Source organism: Schistocerca serialis, chromosome 2 (genome assembly GCF_023864345.2).
Source record: "Schistocerca serialis cubense isolate TAMUIC-IGC-003099 chromosome 2, iqSchSeri2.2, whole genome shotgun sequence".
NCBI lineage: Eukaryota > Metazoa > Arthropoda > Insecta > Orthoptera > Acrididae > Schistocerca > Schistocerca serialis.
In genome coordinates, this window is record NC_064639.1 from 546,798,297 (window position 1) to 546,819,524 (window position 21,228).

Below are 21,228 nucleotides of genomic sequence, written 5' to 3' on the forward strand. Positions count from 1 at the left end.
CACAACCTCCTGACACTGCGCCTGTTATCATTCTAGTCCCTGCACACTCTGCCAGGCAGTGTTGTTCTCTCCCCCCACCCATACACTACTGTCCCTTCCCTTCCCCACCCCCTCAAGATTGCTGCTTACATACCCCATGATAGCTGCATTCCGGCCTGAGCTGCCGTAGTTGGCAGTCGTGTGCAGGATGTGTGCTCGCTTGTGTGTATGAACTGTGTGTATTTCTGTTTTGCTGATGAAGGCTGTGACCAAAAGCCTCATGTAAGTGTCTTAATAGTTCCTGACTGCAACTTAACGTATCTTCTGCATGGTAAGCAGCAATCTATCTTTTCCTACAAAATGTATCACTGAACCAGAAGAAGAAATTAAAGAAGTGGGAATGACACAAGATAACATAAGCAATCAATAACAGTCCAGAAACATTATAAAAACACACACTCCAACAAAACCACAAGCTAAAGAGAATAGGAAATAAATGGTCAGAAGATTGGACGAGAGAACACGGCAAGAGTATGAAGAGAATTTGGTGGAAATGAAGGAACAAGAAAAATGCATGGCTACTCAAGTTTAAATACTCTCTTAAAAGGGAATACTCAAAATTACTGCTGATAAATAATACTCCTCATAGTCCTAATGGGCTTATTTACAAACAACAACAAAGCAGTGTAGGTCCTAAAACAATACTGTAGCAATTAAATAGTTACTGTTGTGTTGTCTTGCCAATTATAGTTGAACCTGATTTATATGCTTGTCAAGAGAAAGAGAAAAGATTACCTGTAACTCAGAATTACCAAGGAGTCAGATGCAGTTGTACACACAATATTTTTCACTGGGGAAAGAAAACAACAACAACAACAACAATAACAACCACAACATACAATGGGTCTACATGTGCAGACTTTACAAACTACAAAGAGAGTACAGTATTAAAACAAAAAATATTATTCGGTCCTGCTATGGAGAAATTAGATACTGTATTGCAATTTGGCACTTTGCACTGAACAAACAACAAAGATACAGTATAACAGAGAAAATACATCATTTTGCATTTTATCCTGCTTTAAAGAAATCAGAAATTTGGCTTGGTTCATTTCTTGTGCATTAAGTGTATACACCTCATTTTGCAAACTTATTAATTGAATTCCGAGCTTTCTCACTACAACTTTTAGCACTGTGTAACACCTGCACACATCGCCTGCACTTGACACTTCACTCATTTAAGTTGTTTCAAGATTCGAATTGTCATCTCCATCACCATCACTGTCACATTAAGCTAATGCACCTTCCTGATCAAGCACTGTGGCACAAATCAGCAATAATCTCATCATCCTGTTGTTCCATAGAGCAAGATTATCATCAAAATGTACAGAACTGTCACAATCTGCATCCTCCAGCAGAGCTACCTCATTACCAGACACGACTTCACCATTACCACCGTCATCATCATCATCAGTGGCATTCTCTTCATCATCCTGTTGTTCCATAGAGCAAGATTATCATCAAAATGTACAGAACTGTCACAATCTGCATCCTCCAGCAGAGCTACCTCATTACCAGACACGACTTCACCATTACCACCGTCATCATCATCATCAGTGGCATTCTCTTCCAGCAGGCACCAGCTATAAAAAAACAGTTGTTGATTGTGGAGGTCGACACGAGCTGTTGGGCCCCCAAAACAAATTCCATGGCTCGTAATAAGTTAATGGACAGATATTTATTTCCTGCAACAGTTAGTGCTATCAAATGTTGAACCAGTTTTTTTCTGTAAAGCACTCTTGAAATTTACAATAATGCCCACATCAAGTGGCTGTAAAATACTGGTATAGTTTGGAGGAAAAAATTCCACTCCAACATTTTCCAGAACTACTTGTGCGGATGTGCTGCACGCTGATCCATAAGAAGAAGGAGCCTCTTTTTTTTCATTCTTATGTCCAGTTTTTTAACCACTGTTAAATTAAAATCATAGTCAGCCAAGAATTTTTATGGGATTTGAATTCCAAAGGTTTTGTCTTTACACCTTTCAAACACTTAAGATTCTTAGTCTTTCCTATTACATATGGGGGAAGTTTGTCAAATCTATCTTCATTTGTGGTGATAAGGACAGTCATGCGAATCTTACTTTTCTTCCCTCCATGGCACAAATTGTTCTTTTCTGTTAACATTTTATTAGGAATCAAGCTGTAGAATAGATTCATCTCGTCTCAGTTGTAGATGTTTTGAGGCTGATAATCCCTTATGATTCCCGGCAGAACCTCATCAATCCAGTGTTGTACTATGACGTCATCCACTGCTTTTGATTCGACGGAAATTTCTCACACTATGACTTCACAATGATCTTTAAATCCTTGTAACCATCCTGATGAAGTGTTGAAATCAGCAGTGATATTCATACTTCTAGCTGAATCTACTGCCTTGATTTCAACATGTCACCACTGATTGGTAGAGCTGCAGCCCGTTTTAGTGGAACCATGTAAACACTGCCTACTGCCTCTTCCAAATCTATGTATCTCCCTTCTTGCTGACAGCTAAGTTTTGTTGATTTACACTCAATTTTAAAAACACACTCAAAGTCTGATACAATTTCAGATTTTGTTTTGTGCGGAACAGCACCCATCTCTTGTATGAATTTTACTTTCTAATCTAGCATGTAACTTTTCTTTTTTCTGTTATCCTGGTTGATCGAAAGCAACTGAATAATACAACCACTGTCGAACAATAAACGTGAGCCAGCAACCCTTAACTTCTCGAGTGTAACCACAAAATAAATTCTTGTATAGAAAATAACAATGCCAGGAGTGTGTATTTCCTTGCCTCCTGCTCAGGTTAACCGTGGCTCCCTTGTCTCCACAGTGCCACTGGCTCACTGTACTTGCATATGTCGACAAAGGTATGGAAAATATCACATTGCTCCTTTTCAAACAATAATGTTCATTACAGTTATGCTAAACTCAATTTATTTCATCAGAATTTGTTATGTATAACAGCGAATTATGTAAAAAATGCCCTGTGTATATAGAAGGTTATTTATCATTTTTTAAAATTATATTTTGCCGGGATCAACAAAACTTTATATGAACAAAGTTATATAAATCAGGTTCAACTGTAGTTCATTCATTGTTGCTAAGTGAATCATCAAATAATTTCCGACCTATTGTGAGGACTACCTAAAACTCTGAGAAGTCATTTTCATGAAATAGTTAAGTATATGAGATGCATATGTCTCAATTTTACAGTTGTAGATGCATGGTACAAAGTATGCATGGAGTGAGTGGATGATGATGATCATCATCATCATCATCATCATCATCATCATCATCATCATCATACATTCATTTCATAAGCTGTAACCTTCATCACATAGTGCCACACATTGATGCTAGTATTTATAACAACATGTGTGTATTTATTGTCTTATGAAATAGTAATAACAATTATTATCTTTTAAAAATAATTTAGTTTCATGGCCAAAAACACAATTAAACCTTTTTGTTTTCACCCTCTCAAAAAATTACATTTTACACTTCATGTGTGTGTGTGTGTGTGTGTGGGGGGGGGGGGGGGGGGGACGCACTGGCGTGGGGGGGAATAACCCCCTGGTATGTTGGAATGACACCGGAAGCAAAACATGTCAACAAACTGTTTGGAATATCGTGCTGGTCAGCTGGAAACTGTGATGGCACTGAGTACCTCTATTCGCTTCTTCATGTTTCACAGCCTATGATGTAGCTCAGTGTGAAGGAACAATACCTAATCAGGTGTTTACATTATTTATTTATTTACTGAAACAGATTTTCAGTTGATCTGTGAACGCACTTATTATTGACCCTATAGTGAATTATTGGTCCAAGATAAAACACTTCTAGAGAAAGAACTGTCTTATGCTAGTCTACAGAACGACGACACATTCCATGATTTCAAACTTCAATAGTACTTAATAGGTTCAGGTTTGTTAAACTTGTGGCATCCAAGACAGATGGCTGCATGATATAGCTCACACTGGTCGTACACAGGTCAAGTAATCGTCCAATTCAGCTTTCAAGAACTACTATTTACCAAAGCAAATGTTAAAGCATTAAAATTATTTGCAGTTCTAGTGCAGAATATCTTAACTTCATATTGAAAGAGAGAAACTATTTTTCCACAAAGAAATCAAATATAGCACTTATGACCACAATTATGGCACATTGCCATTTATGCGTGGGTATGCTCCTCTATAATTTTCTGTTAATATGAACAAGGCATATGGACAAAGCACAACTCTCTCTCTCTCTCTCTCTCTCTCATGCACACACACACACACACACACACACACACACACACACACACCTACCTTCCCAGGGGGAGCTAACACTGTAAACATTTAGAGAGATGCCATCTTCTATGGCTAATTTATATTGATTGTATGACATCTCTAAGTGGAATTACTTTCCTCAGTGTACTCTGAAGTACTGTAGACCATATGTAAAACAACAATTAAATCCCAATATTAATCATCTACTTTCAAAGCATATTCATCGAATATTTATCAGAAATGTCAATGAAATAAAAATTGAGACTGGAGAGAGGTCAAGGCACTTCCAAATGTCTCGGCGGTTATCTAATTATAAAAAGTTACACATTTAGCCTTAAATATTATAAACAATAAACATAGAACAAATACAAGAAGCAATTTTTGCATGAAAAGCCGTCCACTGAAGACATTTTTTCAGGTTATCAGATGACTAACAGTGCTGATTTGAAGCAATGTTTCTACAAACTGCCTACTTCTGACTTTCAACCAAAGAAAGATGAGTAAGAAACTTCTTGAATCACTGCTTCAAAAAAATGATGTTAATCAGCTGGTAACAAGCAAGAATTTCAGGAAAAATTTGTCAAGATGGCCAGCACTCTCAAAGCTATCCAGTTAAGCAATGATATTACTAAATATCTATGTGAAACTATGTTCAGATTATTATAAGCACATGTTAGTTTATATACAACAATCACAGACAAAGCAGAGTCAGGCACAAAAATCCAAAAAAGCATACACTTTGTACCAAAACCATCTCCTCACAGCTTAAATTATGAGTTCTTATGAATATATTCAAGGGAAGAAGATATTTCCCATGTTAATGTTAATAACACACCATAATATTTGTGTGCTATTTTAATAATACTGTGTGTTCACAATATAAAAGCATAACATAACTTCCTTCTCCCTCAAATAAACGAACTTAAAACAATTACTATGGAGCAAAAAACATGAAACATGCACTTTAGGAATGGGGCACGGATCTACGGACAAACTATTGTTCAGGAATGTCCTACCTGTAAAACTGCTTGAATGAGCTCCAAGGTTACTGCGCAGATCAGGGATTGCAGAAATTGACTGCGGGAAGCTACGCTTGTGTGCTACCCCTTGGCTATTCCGTGGGTAGACTGAGGAGCCAGAGCATAGTGAAAAGATATTAATATTTAAAAGCTATACTTTTAGTGATGGCCAACTACTAATGGCATTGCAAATTACAAAAGTTTGGTATAGTTTTCTCTGTTGCAGCATCCAGCAAATTTCCTCATAAGTCACAGTTCTGGTCTCTCTTTCCCTTCCTGTTTTTGCAAGATATTCAAACATCCAAAAGAAACCAACAGTTCTACAAGTTTGTCCATTGTCTAAAATATAATTAAATGTGTGTCTAAGGCACAAATTTGGAATAGAAAATCCATATGAAGGGAAGAAACTTATTTGTTAAACAAATTAGTTGTTGATCTAGAAAACTTTACACACATACATACACAAATCATCTTATTACATTTTCACTGAGATAATGTGTGTGTACTTAGTTTAGCTGTCACTCATTTTCCACTCTCCATTAATTTTACATTTGTGTTGGGCACTCATAACAGGAGCCCAATTTTCATTTGTTAACAGCACTATATCCTGACGTGTTATTAACAACAAAAATGCTTTAAAATGTAGCAGTCCTGTTTTTATGTCGAATGAAACTGTGTTGTGTTTAATTTAATCAGAATGCCATTATTTTATTTATCAATTTAAACAACCCTTTTTGTGTATCACTATTCTGCATATGAACATATTGCAATTCTATATGCAAATATACGGCTGCACATATACTGGACACTGTCTGCTTAAAAATTAACATATCCACTGAACTGCCTGCTGCCTAGGAATTATTTCACTTTTATTTTTTTATTTTTTTTTTTATAGAGGGGGTTAGCTTGCCATTAAAGACAATGCAAACTCTCTTACAATTTTGGCATCTTTCTGTATCTGAGTTTGCCACAAGCAAACTTAACCTATTTGTGAAATCCTCATAATTTTCTTGAGATCTTATTTCACGGAACAGCTACTAAAAAGGATACAGCTAAATGTTTACCTGACAATGGCAAATAAAAAAGGCTAATAAGCTAATGAAATACTGTATTGTAAATATTTAAGTTTCTGAGTGGTGAAAGTAAAGTTAGAAATATGATTCAACAGAAACTGGCAAAGAACAGGGAAAATCAGGCACATTAAAATTTATCAGCAACAACAGACAGTCTAAGTTCAAAATATATAAGAAAGATGAGATATTTCCCAACAATATTAATAGTGATTGAAATGTATGATCTGAAGATTTTCTGTGGTGCCAACAACTGGAAGACTTAGGAGAAGTGGGGAGAAGATTTTTTATTGTTTGTGAAATTTCAATAAAATTCATGTACATTAATGAACAATCAAAGATAACAGCACAGTGCACTACACATTGCATTGTTCTAAGCATGAAGGAGGACAACATCCACTTATAAAGGCATGCAACTCAAATTACTTGCACATTTAGATCATGCACAGACACAAATAAAAAATGAAGCAACTACATATATCTTATTCACTACCATGAAGTGGATTTCATACAATTTTCATATGAAATCCTGAATCACGAAGCTCTGAAGCTTCAAAGTCCTGCACAGACTAAGCACTACATCATACTGCACTCATAATGCAGTTTTAACTGTGGGTAACAGTGTATTTGTTATCTTAAAATGGAACTTGCTAAAATGACACAAGCTTGAGAAAAATGTGATTAATGACCATGCAAATCTCAGTGTCTAAGGGAAGACAGAGGGAAGAGATGCAAATTGGTGTGGAAAAACTACGCCTTATAGATGTATGTCTTGCAGAAAAACGCTTGCACAAATGAGACCCCACTGCAAAAGAAACAGTAAAAATAAGGTGGAAAAAGGGGCAGAATTCCATATGTTGTGCAGTGAGATTGTCAATGTGATCTGTATATATGTATGGTTTATATTCTCTTGCAGACACCTTAAAAAAAGCTCTCATATATCAAACCTATCTGCAGTGGCAAATTACGGCATCACAATTACTGTCACACTTTGTTATGACATATGTTTTATAAATCATGGAATGTTTGAGCCATAATAGCTTTCACGTGTGAGTAAGCAGACTGATGACAAGAATAATAGACTGCATCTGTCACCTAAATGTTGCAGGAGGTTGGTGTGATGCAAATGTCATAATAACAGCAAATTTGAACAGAGAGGATTTTACATCACATCAAGAGTGATGAAGTAACAGTGCATCAGATGAGAGTCTGTGAATAAATCAGGATATTCAGAATACCATATTCTCCACGAAAAATATCTATATCACACATCTGAAGCCTTAACCTCATACCAGTATCTGCCTAACACTCTCCTCCAACTTTTTTATCATCATTTGTGCGTTCATCTTTTGTGCAGACTATGCCCAACCATTCTCAAATTCCCAAGGATGAAATACTGGAAGTGAAATGTTATCTAAAACTTTAACAGGAACCAGAATACTGTTATAAGAGCCAAAGGACATGAAAGGAAGGCAGTGGCTGAGACGGGAGTGAGACAGGGTTGTAAAAACACCACGTGGGAATACAGGTGACACTGGTTGCAGCCCATCCTCCAAGATATTTGATCTATGCATATAACAATCAGTAAAGGAAAGCAAGGACAAATTTGGAAAAGAAATTAATGTTCAAGGAGAAGAAATAAAAATTGAAAATAGTCACTGACATTGTAATTCTGTCAGAGATGCTAAAGGACTTCAAAGATAAGTTGAATGGAATGGATAATCTTGGGAAAAGAGATAGATAGATGAACAAATGAACAACAACAATAGTGAAACAAGGGTAATGGATTTTAATCAAAATACATCAGGTGACAATAGAAAAATCTGATTAGGAAACTATACTCTGCTAGTGGTACTTGGTTTCACTATTTGGCCAGCAAAATAACTACCAATGGTAGAAGTAAATGGGATACAAAAGGTAGACTTGCAGTAGCGAGAAATGATATTCTGAAAAAGATAAATAAGTTAAAACTAATATAAATTTAGGTGTCAGGAAGCATTTTCTGTAAGTATGTGTCTGGAGCATTGAAGATAAGTAATAAACATTACAGACAAGAAAATAATATAATTTTTGAAATGTTGTGCTTCAGAAGAATACTGAAGAATAGACGGACAGATCAGATAAGCAATGACAAAAGTACTGCTCAAACTGTCGATAACAATAGGTTCATAGTACAACCTGACAACCTGATAGGACATCCTGAGGCATCAAAAACAGTAAATATAGTATTGGAGAGAAGTGTGTGAAGGTGGTGGTGGTGGTGGCGGCAGCACATGGAGAGAGTGGAAGATTGTAGAGGGAGAGTAACACTCGACTGCAGTAGATAGAGTGAAATGGATGTGGATTGCAGCAGTAGTTATGTGTAGATGAAATGTCTCACATGACACACTAGCACACAGAACTGCATCAAACCAGTGTTTGAGATGTCAGTAACAAAAACAATGTCAAAATGCCAACTTGACACCCTGTTCATAAAATGTGCAACTGCAGTTCGTAGAGCAAGTGAACTTCAAGAATCCAATTCAGTTATAATTATGTACAGGTATACACTGAGATGTAGTTTCTACATGAGCTTCCTAGTAAAGATAAAGGTAGATTTCAGCCCTTAAATCTTCACACTTTCCATCTGTTTCAAACATACCCCCATCTTTTGTAGCTAATACACTGAATCTCTGCTGTTGCTGCCACCACTGCTTGCCATCAACAGTACATTAGATATACAAAGACTATCACGGGCAAATTATAATAGTCAAATAAAAGTACTCTCTTAAACATGTGTCCAGCTTTAAATACAAGGGAGGTGCCGCTCTGTGTTTTTCAGTCATCAGTCTTCTGACTGGTTTGATTCAGCCCACCATAAATTCCTCTCCTGTAACAACCTCATCATCTCAGAGTAGCACTTGCAACTTACGTCCTCAATTTTTTGCTGGCTGTACTCCAGTCTCTGTTTTCCTCTACAGTTTTTACCCTCTATAGCTCCCTCTGTACCACGGAAGTTATTTCTTAATGTCTTAACATATGTCCAGTCATCCTGTCCCTTCTTCTGGTCAGCATTTTCCACATATTCCTTTCCTCTCCAATTCTGTGCAGAACCTCCTCATTCCTTACCTTATCAGTCCAACTAATTTTCAACATTAGTTTGTAGCACAACTAAAATGCTTGGATTCTCTCCTGTTCTTGTTTTCCCACAGTCCATATTTTACTACCATGCAATGCTATGCTCCAAATGTAAATTCTCTGAAATTTCTTTCTCAAATTAAGGGCTATGTCTGATACTAGTAGACTTCTTTTGGCCAGGAATGTCCTTTATGCCAATGCTAGTCCACTATTGATTTCCTCCTTGCTCCGTCTGTCGTAAATTATTTTGCTGTCTAGGTAGAAGTCCTTAACTCTACTTCATGACCATCAATCCTGATGTGAAGTTTCTCACTTTTCTCATTTCTGCCACTTCTCATTACTTTCATCTTTCTTTGATTTATTCTCAAACCACATTCTGTACTCATTAGACTGTTCATTCCACTCAGCAGATCATGCAATTCTTCTTCACTTTCAATGAGGACTGCAAAGTCATCAGCAAATCGGATCACTGATATAATTTCACCTTGAATTTTGATTCCACTCCTGAACCTTTCTTTCACTTCCATCATTGCTTCTTTGATTTACAGATTGAGCTGTAGGAGCGAAAGACTACTCTGTCTTACATCCTTTCTAATCTGAGCAGCTCGTTCTTTATGTTCCATTCTTATTATTCCCTCTTGGCTCTTGTACATGTTGTATATTACCTGTCTCTCCCTATAGCTTTCCCCTATTTTCCTCAGAATTTTAAACACCTTGCACGATTTGACATTGTCGGATGTTTTTTCCAAGTCGACAAATCCTATGAGTGTGTCTTGATTTTTCTTTAGTCTTGCTTCCATTATCAACCGCAACATCAGAATTGCCTCTCTGGTGCCTTTACCATTCCTAAAGCCAAACTGATCATCACCCAATACATCCTCAATTTTATTTTCCATTCTTCTGTATATTCTTCTTATCAGCAACTTGGATGCAAGAGCTGTTAAGCTGACTGGCGATAATTCTCGCACCTGTCAGGTCTTACAGTCTTTGGAATTTTCCAAATTTCAGATGGTACATCGCCAGACTCATACATTCTACTCAGCAACATGAATAGTCGTTTTGCTGCCAACTCCATCCCCACCCCAGTTTTCTCCAGTATAGCAATTAGGTTTTAATAAATTTAAGTCAATTTTCCCCCTTCCCCTTTATTTGTATTTAATTCTTGTGTCACTCTAAATTCACAGTGGCCTTACAAAAGGCACAGTTTTCTTTTTCTATTTTAATTTGCATAAGCTAATACTCAGTCAAGGTGCATCCTTAAGTGTAAACATTTAGCACCCTCTTTCTGTAACTTTCCTTAGTGCTAGGAGCCTGTACATTTGGGCTGACTTTTGCTATTTGCCATATGCATGGCGATACAATTTATATGATTTCATTGTGTTTTATTGTATACAAGTCAACTTTTATTTCAACAAGAGTATGTCAATAGGCTATTACACCTGGCATTTAATCTTCACATGAGAAATGCTATGTTTCTACAGTCTTTGCGATTTTTGTTCCTGAGATGAATGCATCATATGGCAAGAGCCGTATGGCTTTATTCTATGTACTTTATAAGCAAGTGATGTAAGAAGTTAGTACACTTGCTTTACATTTTTTTTTATCTTCAGCTGTTTCTTGTTTGTTTTCTTTAAAATATTTTTGTAAGCATTAATGTAAGTTTTAGGGGTCCTTACACCTTCTGAAGAATATAATTTTAAAATTATCTAATCCTAGATCAAGGGTTTCAATAAACATTTATTTGCAACTGATTGGCAGATTTTTTCAACCTATCCAAGAAATATGAAGGACAGAGATAACAGTCTACTGAAAAGAAAACATATAACATTTCCTATTTTTATTTTATTGGCCACAACAATTTTCATATGCCCAAATAGTAAACAAACAAGATGAGGATAGGCAACCATATATGTATCACTGATTGTCCAAATTTTTTGGTGAACAGTCAATGCTGACATTCCGAGATGGTACTTCAGACCATATGTACCAATCTTACTATTAATTGGTAACTACATAAATTATTATGTTATGAGCTTCCAATAGAGTAGCTATAGAAAGGATGCGGTAAGTTGGCTGCCAGCCCCCAAGTACTCATTGTTAAAAGTTTGCACCATTCAGAACACATCATGTTGACTGTTCTTAGTTTACGATTTCTGTCACTCTTGGCGACCCCAAAAGTTGTGACACCAATTCCTTGACAAATTGGTGCTGTGTTATCTGTGTGAGTGGATGATTAATTGAGTAATAACAGTAACTGTGCTTATATTTAAATGAACAAATGATCTCAGTCCGAGTTTTCTTCTGTTCACTGTGTTGTAATACAACAGCCTTTACTTAGTGTTGGTAGTTACAAATAAATATTGCATATTGTAAGGGGTCAACAGCCCCTTATGTAGTGAGAACAATATATCTCTGCCTCATGCAGGTTGCAATAGGTACTACTGATAGTCGACAGCCCAGTATGCCAGAGTAGTCAGTGCTGGGACTCCTAGCAAGTAAGTTGTTGACTGCTAAATGAGCAGGGCGGATTTCGGCAGGACGACCGACCGGGCTTACAATTGTTTAATGGCTGTATGTGTGACCTAACACCGTGGGCATGACCTCCAGCAAATATGTAACGCATTAATTGAGTGATTTGTTGAAGTGTTTAAGTGTGCGTTTGTGCACCGTGATTATGCAGCAACCGCGTCGGGCATCCACGATTTGGATTGCAGTGAGGATTGTGCATTCAGTGCTATCTGAAGAATATTGGTGTGTGATGACATTAATAGGGGATCTATGATGAGTTAACCGTTATTACTTTGTCAGATGAAGGCCTGCCTCATTAGTGCTGTTTAGACAGAACATATAGAACCTTAACAACAAAACATGTACCAATTATTGCTACCTGACATCCTAATTAGTTTTGTTGGATTTGATACGAAGCAACTCCCATGTAAATAACAAGTTTGTTTGTGTGGCCATCCTCCGCAGCAAGCATATAAATACTTGTTTTGCAAATCAAACTGCCTTTTCCTGCTGCTAGTTGTTTTATTTATCCCATAAGCGTTTCACCTTCTCCTGTTTTAAGGAATCATCAGTGAAACAATTTGCTGATCTGCGATGTGAGGAAACACAGATCAGCAAATCATCTCACTAATGATGCCTTAAAACAGGAGAGGGCGAAATGCGTATGAGATGAATAAAATAACTAGCAGCAGGAAAAGGCAGTTTGATTTGCAAAACAAGTATTGCCATGTAAATATTAAATGACCAGCCTTTATCAGTTGCACACGGTGAATCTAAAGTGTTAAGCTATAATCCACAAGTCAATAACGGTGGATGTAATAAGGGAGTGTTTCAATTTTAAGATGACCGTACTGTAAGCTGAATTCATGAATCTATGTTACTTCCACTCCGAATTTATACATGGAAGCTGATCAGTATGAGTCACACATGCCCGTGAGTTATCAGTACTCTAAGACAAATGATAAAACATTCCCCCTCTCACATTCTCTAGCCCCACAGTGGCCATGCTACTTACCCTCTTCTCCTGAAGTAAGTGGCCAGCTCTACTTAGCTCACAGCCAAATTCACCAAAGTCAATTAAATCTTTAAAATATTACTGTCTCTGCAAATATTTTTCTTTATTACTGAGCAGAGTCTTAAGGTGTCCTTGATGTTAGCCGACAGTTTTGGATTTGGCTGTTATTTACTAGACGCATATTACAAAACAACAGATACTTTCGTAGCCTTTTAGCTGCTGCTCTTTGTACAGTGAAAGTGTGTCACAACCCCACACACACACACACCAAAACTAACTCCAATGCTAGTACAATCTCTGTGCTGTTGTACGTGTCTAGATCCCATCAACCAAACAGCTACAGATGACTGACTACCTATTATAATTTTTGTTTACTGTTACCATCCAGGAATTTCCAAAAATTATCAAGGTATTTGCAGTTCATTTCCTTACAATCACAAGGAAATTATGACATGTAGGATTCTAATGAAATCTATATGATGTCTTCAATTAAATTTCCTTGCTGAACTATTCAGCATGAGAAACATTCATCCTAAGTTATGAGTGAAAATTTGAAATTTGAGTCAGGGACGAGAATCAAACCTGTATTTCATGGTTTTAGAAAGTAGTCACCTTAAACTTTAGGCTATCCCAACCTTTCCCTGTCACTCAATAGCTGCCCCTCGTTGTGGAACTCTTATGCATATATAGCTTTTTGCATCATGGCAATAACACCATCGCATAGAATGGAAGCAGAGGGTCTGTATGCTAGTTCAGGACCTTACGAGTAAAAAAAAATCTTATTTCTCAATCACACATATTAAGAAGAATTTCTAACTATGTCGACCTAAGATTTACAGCTGAATCTACTTAATAATTATTTACTATTTGAACAAGGAGACAATTTAATGTTAACCATGTGCTTATCCAAGCATAGATTTTTGCAACAAAGTTTGAGATTTGTATTTGGAGCATGATTATCAAATACAACTCCAAAGCTTACAGTTTGGATGCTGCATGTGTATATATATATATATTTGTAGTTGCCATCACTAAACAAATATTTTTTGACAGATATGCAAGACAGAAAATTTTAAAGGAAAATAAACCTTAACCTTTTCAGTACTGATTAATTAATTTACTTTACCCGGCACCAGTAAGATAAAAGATGTAAACAGCATGCAAGTAATAAATAGTGTGCTGAGCATATCTTAAGAAGTCATGTCACATTTTTCTCTAATAAGTCCCGTAACTATTAATGGATTATTCTTGCATATTACCAATAGCTAATCCCAGGCAATGCATAATTTTGCAATGAAAAACTCAATGTCATTTCAGTTTCTTTATCTAAAATGAATAGTTAACTAGTTAATCAGCAAATACGAGTAAATTCTTTTTTACAATTATGAATGATGGTAACTGCCCAAGCCAGTTTAACAGCTAAAAAATATCAACAACAAAAGTCAGTAACATTCTTAAGACAAATGATTTTTTAATAAATTGACTTTACCATGCAGTAATGATATAATTATCAACTGAAGCAAAAAGAATCTTTGGAGGAGGAGGAGGAGTAGGATCACTTAGCTTTACACTTCAATCAGTTTACATTTTACACCTGGTTGTGGCCACACAGCTTAACACCAATTGGTGAATGAGAAAATTCCCCAAAAGTTATCTAGTATAATATTGACTGACAAGTACTACCCAGTTCTTAACTATATTTCTTATAAGGGTTAAATGAAGTCCGTGTTATTGGACTGAATCTATAACTCTGCAGTGTCCCAACACAAGGTTTTTATTTACATAGACATTCAAACACTAACTCACATTCTCACACAGAATGAAAGATTCATTCTGCAAATCATCCCCTGGACTGTAGCTACACCATTTCTCTTCTATATTTTTTCTTTCGGAAGAGCTATGCTTGCCAAGATATGTAGGGGAGCTTCCGTGAAGCTTCTGAAATAGAAGAGAGATACTGGCAGAAGTGGAACTGTGAGCGTGTCACAAGTCATGCCTTGGTAGCTCAGTATAAGAGAATTGCCCACAAAAGGAAGGTTCTAGGTCTGTGTTTGAATCTGGCAAACAGCTCTAATCTGGCAGGAAGTTGCCTAGTTGCTACCTTTATGACTTCTCCCAGTTCTAAGAAATACAGTAATGTTTAAAATCAGGTTATGTCCCATCAAGCACTGTATTCAACAACAATAAATTTTGTCAAACATGTTCAACCTAAACTTTAAATATGTTCTATCATCTGGCTTCCTGATTAGTGCTGGCTGGAAAAGCAAATAAATAAATACAGTCAGGAACGACATTCAGCATCATTTTGACAGGCAAAGCTTTCGGATTTCTGATTACAGAAGCCTATCTTGCTTAATGGACCAACTGCACAAATTTTCCAGAAATTATTAAAATAATCTGCCTCAATGTGAATCAAATGGTTTCCAACTTTAACCAAGTTATAAATGTTCCAGTACACTCGTGATTTTGTACATAACAAATGACAACTGAAAAAGATTTTTGGCGCTAATCTGCACTTAATGAGATAGGAATGATTCCACATTTAAAGGAGGGAACCTCCTTTACTGGTGCCACTCAAACTCACAAAACTCCTTCAGCAAGTGTCTGAGGGCTTCTCCGCAGTCATTTTCGGTGCGGTTCTCCTCTTGCTACCTGCGACGGTCGTTTGCAGCCGTACGGGAAGCCAGGATCCGTTTACCTTAAGGCTTTCCTCTTTCTTGTATATACTGTATACCATGCACATGCAGAAAAGTTTATGTCGGGATGACTGGACGATCAATCAACACCAGCATCAAAGAACATAAGTGACACTGCAGGTTGGGACAGATGGAGAAATCGGCCATGGCATAACACGCACTGAGTGAGACCGACCACGTAATAAAATTTGCCGACACGGAAGTTCTGGCTGTAGAGAAGCACTACCACACACGCTTGTTCGGAGAAGCTGCAGAAATACAAAACAAGCGAACAGCTTCCACAAGAAAGAGGAAAGCCTTAAGGTAAACGGATCCTAGCTTCACGTACTGCAGCAAACGACCGTCGTAGGTAGCAAGAGGAGAACTGCACCGGAAATGACCGCAGAGAAGCCCTCAGACTTTGGCACGCCAGGTACATATAGTCTGCGGCCGCGAGCTCGGCTCCAGTTCACCACCGGCAATGGAGGGTGAAGCTTTGACAATGCCAGCCACTCGTGCCAGCGAAACGTAAGTAAAATCATTAGATGAACATCGGCCGAAGAACCTGAGACAGGAGCCAATAGGTAATTAAACTACGTTCTAACATTGAGGTTGTTTGTACTTCAGGAAGAAACCTACATTATTCACAAACATAAAATGTATGTGAGATAAATCAAGAAAACATAGACGTTGCTTATATTCTGGAATTATGTAATTATGTAATTAATTAATTATGAACACACAAAACATATTACAATTTTGCTTTTACTACTTCCCTCAATTACTAAATATTGCTGAGGCTCTCAGTGACGCACCAACTAGTTTAATTGAAATTTCAGAATCATTCATATCTGAAGAAATACCGATTGTATCATTTTGCTCATAGCTTTCTTAGAAATACAACATACAGTCCTGATACCAACAAAAACGATGGAAACAAAACAAGTATCTACTATTTTGTGCATACAATAGAAAATGAACTATAGGTTTGAGGATATATTTGTAAAAATTTCATGATTTTGAATTAACACAAGCAACAGGCAACGTTAGTACAAGAATCATTCAATATGAATGCCTGTAAATATATTAATAACACAACAGAATGAGAGTTAATTTGCCTGTTTTACTAACTTAAAATGAAAACAAATAAAAACAAAACAAAATTTGGCTCAGTCCACTGAATAGTACCTCACCTTCTTTCAAATAAGATGATTTATCCGTACCAGGAAACCTCACACATTTAACAGGATGTATTTCAAGAACGTTAAAAAGGTCAGCAAGGAAGACAATCAAATTCTGCCTCATGGATCTGGAAAACAGTAAGAGCTACTGATTTAAACCATTTCTTTTTTATATATTTAAAAATACAACAATTTAATCAACAATTAATAAAAAGAACAGTATCTAGTGTAGTGTGGACTATGTAAGAGTAGGTTAGCTTTTGACTGAAGTAAAACATAAATGTTAAATTTATTTACATGATCTAAATCAGTGGTTCCCAACCTGGGGATAATTAGCCCCTGAGGAGCAAAATGAAATTTCCTGAAGGGTAAAAACTATAAAAACTGTACGGCTCAATTCTGTTTCTTGAAACTAAATTTTTTTTTCAAATCATCATTACTACTCTCACAATTCTGTCAGACTTTAACATGGATTATATAAGTTATCAATAATTACTTTTTCTCAATCAGTACAATTAGTGCGGTGGAGGTTGCAGGATCCTCATATAGTCACTACTCACTACACACACATGTTGTGCTTTGTCTCATACACTGCTGATGATAAGACAGACACATACGTAACAAACGCTAAACATCTCAAGAAAATGCCTTCTCCAAGTTGTCGACAGTACCTGCGGTAGTCCAGAAATTGCTTCACTGCTGACTCGAAACAGATGAATAAATCAGCTGACAGTACAGCTCAGCAGTAACTACATAAATGCTACTGTAGTGCTGTACACAGTATTATTATTACTATTATTGTTAGTGACTGGTCAGACACAAAGTAGTAACAGCCAAAATCTTCTAATGTCTGCCACTTCAGAAATAATACGAGCAGCAACTAAGTGATTTAAGAACAGTAAGTATGGTGACCCCCCCCATGAACCATGGACCTTGCCGTTGGTGGGGAGGCTTGTGTGCCTCAGCGATACAGATAGCCGTACCGTAGGTGCAACCACCACGGAGGGGTATCTGTTGAGAGGCCAGACAAACGTGTGGTTCCTGAAGAGGGGCAGCAGCCTTTTCAGTATTTGCAAGGGCAACAGTCTGGATGATTGACTGATCTGGCCTTGTAACAATAACCAAAACGGCCTTGCTGTGCTGGTACTGCGAACGGCTGAAAGCAAGGGGAAACTACAGCCGTAATTTTTCCCGAGGGCATGCAGCTTTACTGTATGATTACATGATGATGGCGTCCTCTTGGGTAAAATATTCCGGAGGTAAAATAGTCCCCCATTCGGATCTCCGGGCGGGGACTACTCAAGAGGATGTCGTTATCAGGCGAAAGAAAACTGGCGTTCTACGGATCGGAGCGTGGAATGTCAGATCCCTTAATCGGGCAGATAGGTTAGAAAATTTAAAAAGGGAAATGGATAGGTTGAAGTTGGATATAGTGGGAATTAGTGAAGTTCGGTGGCAGGAGGAACAAGACTTCTGGTCAGGTGACTACAGGGTTATAAACACAAAATCAAATAGGGGTAATGCAGGAGTAGGTTTAATAATGAATAGGAAAATAGGAATGCGGGTAAGCTACTACAAACAGCATAGTGAACGCATTATTGTGGCCAAGATAGATACGAAGCCCACACCTACTACAGTAGTACAAGTTTATATGCCAACTAGCTCTGCAGATGACGAAGAAATTGAAGAAATGTATGATGAAATAAAAGAAATTATTCAGATTGTGAAGGGAGACGAAAATTTAATAGTCATGGGTGACTGGAATTCGAGTGTAGGAAAAGGGAGAGAAGGAAACATAGTAGGTGAATATGGATGGGGGGACAGAAATGAAAGAGGAAGCCGCCTGGTCGAATTTTGCACAGAGCACAACATAATCATAACTAACACTTGGTTTAAGAATCATGAAAGAAGGTTGTATACATGGAAGAACCCTGGAGATACTAAAAGGTATCAGATAGATTATATAATGGTAAGACAGAGATTTAGGAACCAGGTTTTAAATTGTAAGACATTTCCAGGGGCAGATGTGGACTCTGACCACAATCTATTGGTCATGACCTGTAGATTAAAACTGAAGAAACTGCAAAAAGGTGGGAATTTAAGGAGATGGGACCTGGATAAACTAAAAGAACCAGAGGTTGCACAGAGATTCAGGGAGAGCATAAGGGAGCAATTGACAGGAATGGGGGAAATAAATACAGTAGAAGAAGAATGGGTAGCTTTGAGGGTTGAAGTAGTGAAGGCAGCAGAGGATCAAGTAGGTAAAAAGACGAGGGCTAGTAGAAATCCTTGGGTAACAGAAGAAATATTGAATTCAATTGATGAAAGGAGAAAATATAAAAATGCAGTAAGTGAAACAGGCAAAAAGGAATACAAACGTCTCAAAAATGAGATCGACAGGAAGTGCAAAATGGCTAAGCAGGGATGGCTAGAGGACAAATGCAAGGATGTAGAGGCCTATCTCACTAGGGGTAAGATAGATACCGCCTACAGGAAAATTAAAGAGACCTTTGGAGATAAGAGAACGACTTGTATGAATATCAAGAGCTCAGATGGAAACCCAGTTCTAAGCAAAGAAGGGAAAGCAGAAAGGTGGAAGGAGTATATAAAGGGTCTATACAAGGGCGATGTACTTGAGGACAATATTATGGAAATGGAAGAGGATGTAGATGAAGATGAAATGGGAGATATGATACTGCGTGAAGAGTTTGACAGAGCACTGAAAGACCTGAGTCGAAACAAGGCCCCAGGAGTAGACAACATTCCATTGGAACTACTGAAGGCCGTGGGAGAGCCAGTCCTGACAAAACTCTACCATCTGGTGAGCAAGATGTATGAAACAGGCGAAATACCCTCAGACTTCAAGAAGAATATAATAATTCCAATCCCAAAGAAAGCAGGTGTTGACAGATGTGAAAATTACCGAACTATCAGCTTAATAAGTCACAGCTGCAAAATACTAACACGAATTCTTTACAGACGAATGGAAAAACTAGTAGAAGCCAACCTCGGGGAAGATCAGTTTGGATTCCGTAGAAACACTGGAACACGTGAGGCAATACTGACCTTACGACTTATCTTAGAAGAAAGATTAAGGAAAGGCAAACCCACATTTCTAGCATTTGTAGACTTAGAGAAAGCTTTTGACAATGTTGACTGGAATACTCTCTTTCAAATTCTAAAGGTGGCAGGGGTAAAATACAGGGAGCGAAAGGCTATTTACAATTTGTACAGAAACCAGATGGCAGTTATAAGAGTCGAGGGACTTGAAAGGGAAGCAGTGGTTGGGAAGGGAGTAAGACAGGGTTGTAGCCTCTCCCCGATGTTGTTCAATCTGTATATTGAGCAAGCAGTAAAGGAAACAAAAGAAAAATTCGGAGTAGGTATTAAAATTCATGGAGAAGAAATAAAAACTTTGAGGTTCGCCGATGACATTGTAATTCTGTCAGAGACAGCAAAGGACTTGGAAGAGCAGTTGAATGGAATGGACAGTGTCTTGAAAGGAGGATATAAGATGAACATCAACAAAAGCAAAACAAGGATAATGGAATGTAGTCTAATTAAGTCGGGTGATGCTGAGGGAATTAGATTAGGAAATGAGGCACTTAAAGTAGTAAAGGAGTTTTGCTATTTGGGGAGCAAAATAACTGATGATGGTCGAAGTAGAGAGGATATAAAATGTAGGCTGGCAATGGCAAGGAAAGCGTTTCTGAAGAAGAGAAATTTGTTAACATCCAGTATTGATTTAAGTGTCAGGAAGTCATTTCTGAAAGTATTCGTATGGAGTGTAGCCATGTATGGAAGTGAAACATGGACGGTAAATAGTTTGGACAAGAAGAGAATAGAAGCTTTCGAAATGTGGTGCTACAGAAGAATGCTGAAGATTAGATGGGTAGATCACATAACTAATGAGGAAGTATTGAATAGGATTGGGGAGAAGAGAAGTTTGTGGCACAACTTGACCAGAAGAAGGGATCGGTTGGTAGGACATGTTCTGAGGCATCAAGGGATCACCAATTTAGTATTGGAGGGCAGCGTGGAGGGTAAAAATCGTAGGGGGAGACCAAGAGATGAATACACTAAGCAGATTCAGAAGGATGTAGGTTGCAGTAGGTACTGGGAGATGAAAAAGCTTGCACAGGATAGAGTAGCATGGAGAGCTGCATCAAACCAGTCTCAGGACTGAAGACCACAACAACAACAACAACAAGTATGGTGAACACATTTTAACTTGGTTGATTGGAAATGAGGTTGCAGTGTGCAGGTCAATCAAGTCCTGCAATGGAAAGGAGTAATGCAGGGGAATTTTTTTTTTTTGTAACAACTACCTACCCTCACTGTGAATAGAC

General features: G+C 37.5%; 1 protein-coding gene across 10 annotated transcripts in view; it reads right to left on the bottom strand.

The window, feature by feature from the left end:
• The window catches only part of LOC126457526 (patronin), a 403,664-nt gene that overhangs the window by 150,845 nt on the left and 231,591 nt on the right, over positions 1–21,228 (bottom strand). For 9 of the 10 annotated variants that reach the window (XM_050093874.1, XM_050093879.1, XM_050093878.1 and 6 more), the window contains 2 exons: positions 16,892–17,007; positions 5,311–5,421 (listed from right to left, as the gene is read on the bottom strand). In XM_050093874.1, coding sequence (XP_049949831.1) covers positions 5,311–5,421; positions 16,892–17,007 — 227 coding nt within the window. The remainder of the gene's footprint in view (positions 1–5,310; positions 5,422–16,891; positions 17,008–21,228) is intronic. The other variant, XM_050093876.1, reaches the window with a different exon arrangement.